Source organism: Sinocyclocheilus grahami, unplaced genomic scaffold (genome assembly GCF_001515645.1).
Source record: "Sinocyclocheilus grahami isolate Dianchi unplaced genomic scaffold, SAMN03320097.WGS_v1.1 scaffold760.1, whole genome shotgun sequence".
Taxonomy (NCBI): domain Eukaryota; kingdom Metazoa; phylum Chordata; class Actinopteri; order Cypriniformes; family Cyprinidae; genus Sinocyclocheilus; species Sinocyclocheilus grahami.
In genome coordinates, this window is record NW_015505939.1 from 370221 (window position 1) to 380619 (window position 10399).

A 10399-nucleotide genomic window follows, 5' to 3' on the forward strand; every position below is an offset into this window, starting at 1 on the left:
ACACAGAGAATTGAAATTGCGTTACTCTCAGACCCTTGGTGCATACAGATAACATAAATACAGATTAAATACAAAATACAACTATACAAAATACAACTATACAAATATACAAATAAGGACATGTAAAAAATTAAAATATATATAAAGTTAAATAGTGCAAACCAGTGAAGTAAACAGTGCAGATAAATTGATTGTAGTGCAAAAGAGCTTATTCAGTCTGATTAAAGTGACAAAAAGCTCAGAGCGCAGTTCTTTATTTAAACTGACTGAAGAGGTATTTGAATTATGGTTTTATGGCAAAAGAGGGGAAGGGGTTCAGAGTTCAGTGGTGCCTGGGGCAAAAGAGGGGAGGGGGGGCAAGGTCGGGAGGAAGTTCAGCTTCCTGACAGCCTGATGAATGAAGCTGACCTTCAGTCTGCTGGTCCTGGCCTGGAGACTCCGCAGTCTCCTCCCTGATGGCAGCAGACTAAAGAAGCTGTGTGTCGGGTGGGTGGGATCACCTGCAATGCAGAGGGCTTTGCAGGTGAGACGGGTTCCGTAAATATCCTGGAGGGAGGGGAGAGAGACAAATCTTCTCAGCTGCTCTCACTATGCGTTGAAGTGACTTGCGGCAGGACGCGTTGCAGGCGCCATACCACACAGTGATGCAGCTCTTCAGAATGCTCTCGATGGTGCCTCTGTAGAAGGTGCACATGATGGGGGCCGGGGCTCTGGCTCTCAACATGCATCTACACTAAAGAGCGGCTATGCGGTTGTTTTGGCTATATTACTTTTTGTCTCATGCAGTGCACTGCCTCCGTCTGAGTAACAAACTAGAAAAAACGTGCATAATATTAACACACGACCTATGCTCATATTTATAATTCCAAACAGTCAGTAAGCGACAGGTGCTTGGAAACACTGTTTTGTACTCATTTACTGATGAGTTCACGGGTGTGTCTTTTTAAAGACGACATTGCGTCTGGCAAACTTGACGTTACATCTTTGTAAAGACGATGTGGGTCTTGCTATAGACTATGGCGAATCCGCACCAAATTTGGGGGATCCCTTCAGCTCGAGGAACCCTCTCGAACACGAATTGAGTGTAGCCTACGTCTAGAGGCCTGCTTTCGAATGAGACCACCCCCGCGTCGATAGCCCCCGGTAGAGGTCTACACAGAGGACCCAAGACCGAGGACCCGGGATCCGTACGGGTTCGGGGCTATATTTTAAATGGTCAGCCCGGTCCGGGTCGGGTCCCAATCTATTACCTCGGGTCCCGGGTCTGTTTAACATTGTGTGTAATACCCAAGTCGATCGGACTCGGAGAACTCCCGGCCGTTATCAGAGTCAGTCAGCGCTGTGCGTGAGTTGTTTTGTAACTTTCAACTTGTAAAATTAGGATGAGAAAAGTGTGAGTCGGTAATTTTAAATAAGGTGGAGAAAAAAACAAAACACGAGCGACGTCATCAGAAGCAGGGTGGGCGGAGTTAATGCACACGCACGGTGATAATGGATACCTTCATGAGTGATGTGAGTTATTATTGATAATTTTTTTTATAATATTATGAATGAACTGTCTTGTTGTTATATCTAAAATGTTTGCATTCTAACATCAGCACCCATGGTACTGGACGAGCAACCGTTGTTATAATCCAAATGGGCAAACAGTCTAAATTATTATACAAGTTGACTCGAGATACAAAAAATGCAAAACTGCAAAGTCGCATTTGTCATCCATCACCGTGCAGCAAGTGGACTTTTGAAACTGGAATAATGAGTGGATTACGCATTTCAATTGGCAAGAGAGGAATAACATAGATGGAATTTTCTTATCAAGGAGGATTGTGTGCATCACAGTCAGGTACAAGGGAGAAGGCTTCTTACATTAGGTAAGACAAAAAGTAAAATTTTCGCAACTTGTTTATCGACTTGTTAATAGCAATTTGCTGTGGAATATGTGCCGATTGGGTCCAGTCGGGTCTGTGTCTTCCCGGCCGGGTTCAGGTCCATCTTTCCAATAATTGACGGTCCGCGTCGGTTCCAGGTAGTACATTTTTGACATTTCTCGGTTCTGCTCGGGCCCGGGTCCAACTTTCAAAATAATAGACGGGTCCGGGTCGGTTCAGTGTAGCACATTTACGGTTCTCTTCAGGTTCGGGACAAATTTTTGGACCCGTGTAGACCTCTAGCCCCCGGGGTTCAAGAGTTACGGGTGGTTAAATTCGCCGGTCCGGCTCCAAACGTTCTAGCGCTCTCAGGGGGCTACTGACGCGCGGAGGGTGGCGTTTGAGAGGGCTCCTCGAGCTGAAGGGATCCCCCGAATTTGGTGAAGATCCGCCGCCGTGTTCGCAAGATAGTGACACCAATCAACACTTTCCCTTCAGTAAGGAGGTCTCTTGTTCAGGCAGCATTCACGCGTGGTCTTATTCGATCGTAAATGCCCTGCGAAGTGGACTTCACATGAAATTCCGCCATGATTCCAGTTCCAAGGGAACGTACACATTACATTCAAAGGGCATTTAAGTGCGCGAGACGTGATTTTATATTTAGGGATGCCGAATGTTCGGCAACTGAACCAAATAAGCGAAAAGACCGAATAAATTGTACCGAACAATGATATGACGCGATCACATAGCAACCAGCGCAGAGTGAGAGGCGCGCTCTTTATTATGCAGCACACACGTAAGCAGTGTGGAAGCATTTAAACTGTCGGAGAAAGACACAAAAATCATTACAAGCACCGACAGTGAGAGAATGTTTAGGACTGCATCGCATGTCTAAAATGAGAAGAGGAAGGGGTGATTGTTGCTGGTTACTGTATGATGATTGAAATCACGAAATGGCCTTAAACACGAACCAAATAAGCGAAAAGACAGAATAAATTGTACCGAACAATGATATGACGCGATCACATAGCAACCAGCGCAGAGTGAGAGGCGCGCTCTTTATTATGCAGCACACACGTAAGCAGTGTGGAAGCATTTAAACTGTCGGAGAAAGACACAAAAATCATTACAAGCACCGACAGTGAGAGAATGTTTAGGACTGCATCGCATGTCTAAAATGAGAAGAGGAAGGGGTGATTGTTGCTGGTTACTGTATGATGATTGAAATCACGAAATGGCCTTAAACAATTAGTAAATAAACTGCAGAACTTTGTTTTCCAATACATGGAATTGCATGCATTCTGACAGATTCTGCACGAGCTCGCAGCAGATCTGCTTGTTAACCAGGGTTCAAAGTCCAAAGCGTGAGGAAAATCTGCGCTTATACAGTTGTCAGTTGCTCAGTCACATTTTTATGAATTTTTACAAGGCATGTGACAATGCGATACGTACGACGTATTCGTAATGAGACTCATTTATAAATCTGTTATCAACAAAAATAAGCATTGAGGTCTTCCTGCCAAAATAAAAGTTGAGAAAAAGCAAGAACGTTAGCAAGAATGTTAGTATTGTAATTTTACTGTTCTGTAAAATAAAATAAAAAGTAAGACAATAATAAGGATAATAATCATTACAACAGCTCTGTTTTAATACATTTATTATAACATTCACACATAGTGTTCAAATTAGGATCTGTAATATTTTCTAATGTCTTAAAAGAAGTCTCTTGTCAGCAAGGCTGCTTTTAATTGTACAGTAAAAAAATAAAAAATAAAAAACATGCCTGATTCAAGATGGCCAAAAATTATTTTAGAAACATATTAATTTGAAGTTAAATTGTGCTTTGTTGGTATAGTGTCTGCTAGAATGTTAAAAATGTTCAGTGTTAAATATTTTTAAATTGTTGTTTAGTAATTGATTTTTTTTTGAAAAGCAAGACAAAACAGTAAAAAGCACATTTTGGCTTTTTAATTTATGCAATGGTGCAAAAAAAGAATTGGAGAAAATACATGGGGAAAAACCGTGTTCGATATTCGGCCTTCAGCCCAGTGTTTAATTTTGTTCGGTTTCGGCCAAGAATTTTCATTTCGGTGCATCCCTATTTATATTGTATTTATTTACAGAGGTATATTATGTCACACTTCTCTAGTAAGTTTCATCTGTGTGTGAAGACAGTAGCACAAATCCGTGAATGAATGTTCCAAAGTGAAAAACTTCAACTGGATAAAGTTTAATGGAATTGAATTGAATTAAAGTTGAATAAACTTCAACTTTACTGTTCAGTGCACTGATGTCAGACTCAGTTTGGATAATAAAGTTTATTGTTAAATTGTTAAATGCCCTGCCTCCATTACATATCTCTGTACTATAATATACACAAAGAATATCGGCTGATATATCGATATCGGCCTTTTTACTCCCTAATATCGGTATCAGCCCCAAAAAACCCATATCGGTTGGGCTCTAGTTCTCAGCACCCCACCCCGGTGCCATCTTTCCCGGAAGTGCATGAGGGGCTTACCAGGTTGTGGATGGCACCTTTTTCTGCTTGAAACCGATCTTCTTACTCCTTCTCCCTCACCACTCTCGACGGTGGTGCATCTAGGGTGTATACGGGGGTCCCCCCGGTGGAGCGGTCGGTTGCGATGCAGTTGTGTCCCAATACCGCCTCCACCCGGCAGGGCGAACCGTGCCTCCCCTCCCAGGTCTATAGGTACTCGTCTGGTCTGTCCAGCGATGCTTATACGGCCTGTGGAGAAGCTGTCTCTGCCTTACACACTAAGGTGTTACTGCAGGTTCTTTAGGCTAAAGCACTGAGGGACCTACACAAGGGTGGTCATGATCCGGAAGTTCTAAAAGAGCTCTGAACCGCAAACTGATCTCGCGCTCTGAGCGACGAAGGTCACCATGAGTTCTCTGGGTCATGCGATGTCCACACTTGTGGTCCAGGAGCGTCACCTCTGGTTGAGTCTGGTTGACATGAGGGACGCCGACAAAGTTCGATTCCTTAAGGTCCCTGTGTCCCAGACCGGCCTTTTCGGCGACACAGTCGAGAACATGGCCCAGCAGTTCTCGGCTGTGCAGGAACAGACTGAGGCAATCCGAAGTTCTGCCCCGGCGGGCAGCTGCTGCCTCCGCCCGTCCGCCGGCTGCAGTGGCCCAGCCTGCTCGTCGGCGAGGGCGGCCCCCTGCGTCCACCCCGCTCCCGTGCTGCATCCGTAGCAGCCTCAAGCAAGCGGCACCGTGGAGCTGGGTGTAGGCAGGCCTGAGCAAGAGGCCTCGGGAGGGGCGACCCAGAGAGAGAGGGAACTGCTCTTTGGGGGATGATGAATGCACCTCTCCCTCCCCCGGAGGAGGGCCGAGTAGATAATCTGGTTTCCAAAAATCTTTTTTTTTTTTGAAGACAGGTTTTCTCTGTCTCTGGGTCCCAAGAGGGCATGGAGAGTCGTGGACGGACCACACTCATTCTCCTCTCTCACCAGCAGGCAGCAGCGTACGGTTCGAGAGCGTTATCAAAGGTCCTACTCACGCACCATTTGCCAAACTGTGGAACCAGGTAAGTGTTGCACTGCACACTCAGACCCCTCTTCAGGTCCCTGCATTCCACCTTGCTGCCCCACCACGGGTATGTCGGTGGTCCCGCTAGTTCAGCTTGTGTGGTGTCTGGGTGCCTGGCTACCCAAACTTTAGCTAGCTCCTTTTTGTCTTGAACCGGGTCCTTCACCGGTTACCGTTAAAGATGTTGACGCAGGAATGCATCTTCGGGTGCATCCGTCGCCGAGATTGGTTTGCAGCAATCGACCTGAAGGGCACGTACTTTCATGTGTCGATCCTTCCGCATCACAGACCATTGCTGCGGTTCGCGTTCGAAGGACGAGCATCTCAGTAGGATGTCCTGCCCTCCAGGCCTGTCGCCCCATGACTTCATGTAAGTTGCGAAGACAGCCCTTGTTCCCGAGAGAACACGGCGTTCGCATTCTCAACTATCTCGATGACTGGCTCATACTAGCTCAGTCTCAGGATCAGTTGTGTGCACACAGGGACTTGGTGCTTTCGCACGTTAGCCGGTTAGGCCTTCGGGTCAACTGGGAAAAGAGCAAACTCTCCTTGGCGCAGAGGATCTCTTTTCTCAGTATGGAGTTGGATTCGGCAGCCGACAAGCTGTCACGAGCTGCACTCCCTGGAGAATGGAGACTCCATCCCCAGACGGTCCAGCTGATTTGGAGTCGTTTCGGAGCCGCTCAGGTAGACCTGTTTGCCTGTCCAGAATCCTCTCACTGCCTTTTGTTCTACTCCCTGACCGAGGGAACACTCGGCACGGACGCACTGGCACACAGCTGGCCGCGGGGCCTTCGCAAGTATGCGTTTCCCCCAGTGAGCCTTCTTGCAAAGACACTGTGCAAGATCAGGGAGGATGAGAAACAGGTCCTGCTCGTGGTGCCTTACTGGGTTGCAATCACCTCTAATCTTCCATATGCTCTTAGACGGTTGTTCATATGTATAAGTGCTTCCGAAACCTCCCTCGGGAAGGATGGGATTCTGCAACGTTCCGGTTCCAAGTGGAACGGGCACGTTTTCCCAGTGTTATCCAGTCTTACTGAGTGGGTAGTGCCATAGCAGCCGTAACTGGTCTTCTTGTGGTAATCCCCAGCCTATGCCAAAAAGAAGGGGCGCAGGAAGCTTCCACAGGTCACTGGCAGGGGCAGTGTCTGTGGCACTTTGGTAGGGATCCCAATTCGTCGGTCATCCGACGTGACGTCGAGAGTGACCGACTGAAAGGGAACATCTCGGTTACGTATGTAACCCTTGTTCCCTGAAAGAGGGAACGGAGATGCCACGTCCCGTCGCCACGGCTGCTGTACCACCGCTGAGCAGCCAGGTCACTGGCTCGGCTCCTCAGCAAAAACCTGAATATGTGCTGCACCTGCTGCCTACTTATACTCATGCTGTGATCAGTGGCAGCTGGATGCAATAATCGCATGCCAATGTGCATTGGCTCGTTTAGTTTACACTCAAAGTGGATTGGTCTCTCTAAGCGAAATCCCAATTTGTCGGTCATCCGACGTGACATCTCCATTCCCTCCTTCAGGGTTACATATGTAACCAAGACATTTCACAGGACTGCTTAATTACATGCTTATAAAGAAACGATAAAAGAGCGATAAAGAAGCATCTAAAATTAAAATGTATAAAAGCTTGATGGTATTCAGGTAAACAGAAATGAGAAGAAATATGGATCAATATATTGAATAGTTTGTCTAGTGTTAGGGTTAATGAATATGTTGTTTGTAAATATGTTGTTTATAAGTTGTTCAAGGAGGGGAGAGCACTTATCTTTTCTGATAAGCACTTATCTGTTCCAAGAATCTCAGAAAAACCTGATCTGAGAAAGGGGTTATTATTATTGCGGATTTAAAAAAAAAACTGTGTGGATTTTTATCATTATAGGGTGGATTTGTACACACACTGCCAACGCACATTTATGTTCAACTAACATGTAAAAGTGAATTTTGCATCTGATGATCCCTTTAATAGTTCTCCCTATAAACATGGGGTTTGTGATTGTAATGTTTTAAAAATAATAATTTGAAGATCAATGTAACCTCATTCATGGAAAGTTTCAGGGACATATAATTTATAAAAATGCATCAAAATGATCATTTTTGTATAGCAATTGTCTGCTTTACACTGTTACATCTGGTTTCATCAGGATTACTGAGAGTTACTGAAAATGAACCTCTTTTACTTATATTTGCAGAGTTGATTGAAAAAAACGAGGAGAGTGAAGAACTGAGTGAAGTTGATGAGAAAAAGCATGCTAAAACTGGAGAAAAACCTTCGAGTTGCTCTCAAACCAAACAGAAAGATTTAAAAAAAATAATAGCCAAGAAATCTTTCACCTGCACTCAGTGTGGAAAGAGTTTGACATGCAAATATAAATGTGAAGTTCACATTAGAGTTCATACTGGAGAGAAACTGTTCACATGTGATCAATGTGGGAAGAGCTTCACTCAGTCATCAACTCTTAAGGATCACATGAACATCCACACTGGAGAGAAACCATACAAGTGTTCACACTGTGACAAAAGATTCAGTCAGTCAGGAATCCTGAAAACACATGAGAGGATCCACACTGGAGAGAAACCATACAAGTGTTCACACTGTGACAAAAGATTCAGTCAGTCAGGAATCCTGAAAACACATGAGAGGATCCACACTGGAGAGAAACCATACACATGTGATCAGTGCGGGAAGAGTTTCACACAAAAAGAACACCTTAAGGGGCATATGAGGGTTCATACTGGAGAAAAGCCATTCTCTTGTGATCAATGTGGGAAGAGCTTTGCACACTCAGCAAACCTTAAGGATCACATGAACATCCACACTAGAGAGAAGCTGTACTCATGTGATCAATGTGACAAAACATTTTTGAGGGCATCATACCTAAAGAATCACCTGAGAGTTCATTCAAAGGAGAAATCACATTCATGTTATTTGTGTGGAAAGAGTTTTTTACGTCTACATTATTTAAAAGTACATCAGAAAACACACATTGCTGTGAGAGAGTACATGTGCTTTGAGTGTAAAAAGACTTTTACTTCAGCTGAACATTTGAAACGACACCAGAGGATTCACACTGGAGAGAAACCTTACAAGTGTCCACACTGTGACAAAAGATTCGGTCGGTCAGGACACTTGAAAACACACGAGAGGATCCACATTGGAGAGAAACCTTACAAGTGTTCACACTGTCACAAGAAATTCAGTCGGTCAGGAACTCTGAAAACACATGAGAGGATCCACACTAGAGAGAAACCGTATCACTGCACTGCATGTGGAAAGCATTTCAATCGTTCATATTCTCTACACAGACATACAAAAAACAATCACAGTAAGTAGATCATCTTCAGATCAGCACTTTCAGGTCTGATGCTGCGTCCTCACCAAATAAGACACAGTAATGCATTAAACAATTAAATATCATCTGGATAAATCTATCCTAACCAGACATTACAAGAGACATGACAAAGAAACATTATCTAAAGTTTCACAGTGAATGAAGTTCATCTTCATCTTCAAAACCAGCAGATTCAACTGAGAGATTCAGATCAACTCAAAGATGGAGTTCCTCCCCAAAGAACAATGTCAGAAAGGTTTATTATTGTGTATCATGTTGCTTCATTATATAAATGATATTGTGTTTTCTTATGAGTTTCATATTATGTTCAATTGTCTTTTAATGCATATGTGTCACCTGTAGTTTGCTTACTCTTTTATGAAGGAAAGTAGAAGATTTTTACAAACTGTTCTTGTTTAGGAAGCTGAAGAAGAGGCTGTAACACTATTAAGAGAGACTGAGATTTATCGTTGATTTGTTCTTTATTTTTGTTTTTGACTAGTTATTTTCCCACTTATGTGTTTAGAAAATGCAGATGCAGGATATACTGTCATGTAGCTTTGCAACTGATATTTCTTTGCTTCTCTTGTAAGTAGGGATGGTACCTGAACCCGGTATAAAACGAGCCCTGGGGCTAAATTACGAAAGACCGTAGTATTGATAAGTTCTGACGTTATCGGTTCTGTTTTTGCTACTGGAGAAATTAAGGAAATACACTTACAATTTATTATTGCTACATAAATGTTATCAAGCTAATTTAATCCTGCCAACCATTTTTATATGGGATAATATAGCGATATATTAGAGAAAATCTAATGTGTCATGAGGTTGGGGTGTGCGAGTATGGTTACTGAACGGTTCACAGGGCAAATTCCAAATGGAAGTGATCATCCCTATCCCTTTGGAGTGGGGACTTTGGAGTGAGCAGGGCATGTGTGTGCCATTATGTAGTCATTTGGAATGCACTTGGCAAAGGGAGCAACGTAATTTCCTCATCTTCAGCTGGCATGTTCCCGTGACAACGCAGCACGATGTCCGTCAGTAGATGTCGCTGTTTTACGGTCATAAATGTCTTTTTATTGTTGTTAGCATAACTGTTGCAAATAAACAAACAATTTATATTTTAAAAAGTTTTTAAAATATGCTATATAATATATAAAAACTAATATATATAAAACGTTTTAAAACATAAAATGTATTTATATTTTTTTATGCCGGTGTCCATCAGCGAATCTGCTGACGGACACCGTGCTGCGTTGTCACGGGAACATGCCAGCTGAAGATAATGAGGAAATTACGTCGCTCCCTTTGCCAAGTGCATTCCAAATGACTACATAATGGCACTCCCCCTTCTTACTCCAAAGTCCCCACTCCAAGGGGATAGGGATGATCACTTCCATTTGGAATTTGCCCCGTGAACCGTTCAGTACCGATACCCCTATCATGAAGAATTTATGGCTGCTGTGTGCGTGCTTCAGTTATGTCCACATGACCGTAGTAAGCCATTATTATAAGTTTTCACCACTGATCTATAATAGAGAATCTGTATTGCTATTCCCTAGTATCTCCATATATTCTATTGAATTAATAGGAAATCGTATGATTTGAATGGGAAAACATCACCTAACAAGTC

General features: G+C 43.5%; 1 protein-coding gene across 1 annotated transcript in view; it reads left to right on the plus strand.

The window, feature by feature from the left end:
- Positions 1-8669, plus strand: part of LOC107561197 (zinc finger protein 239-like) — a gene marked incomplete at its 3' end in the record, with an annotated part of 30663 nt that extends 21994 nt beyond the window's left edge. The window contains exons 3-5 of the mRNA XM_016245573.1: positions 7627-7807; positions 7892-8240; positions 8325-8669. Of these exons, the coding sequence (XP_016101059.1) occupies positions 7627-7807; positions 7892-8240; positions 8325-8669 (875 nt within the window). The remainder of the gene's footprint in view (positions 1-7626; positions 7808-7891; positions 8241-8324) is intronic.
- Between the last annotated feature and the right edge of the window lie 1730 nt (positions 8670-10399).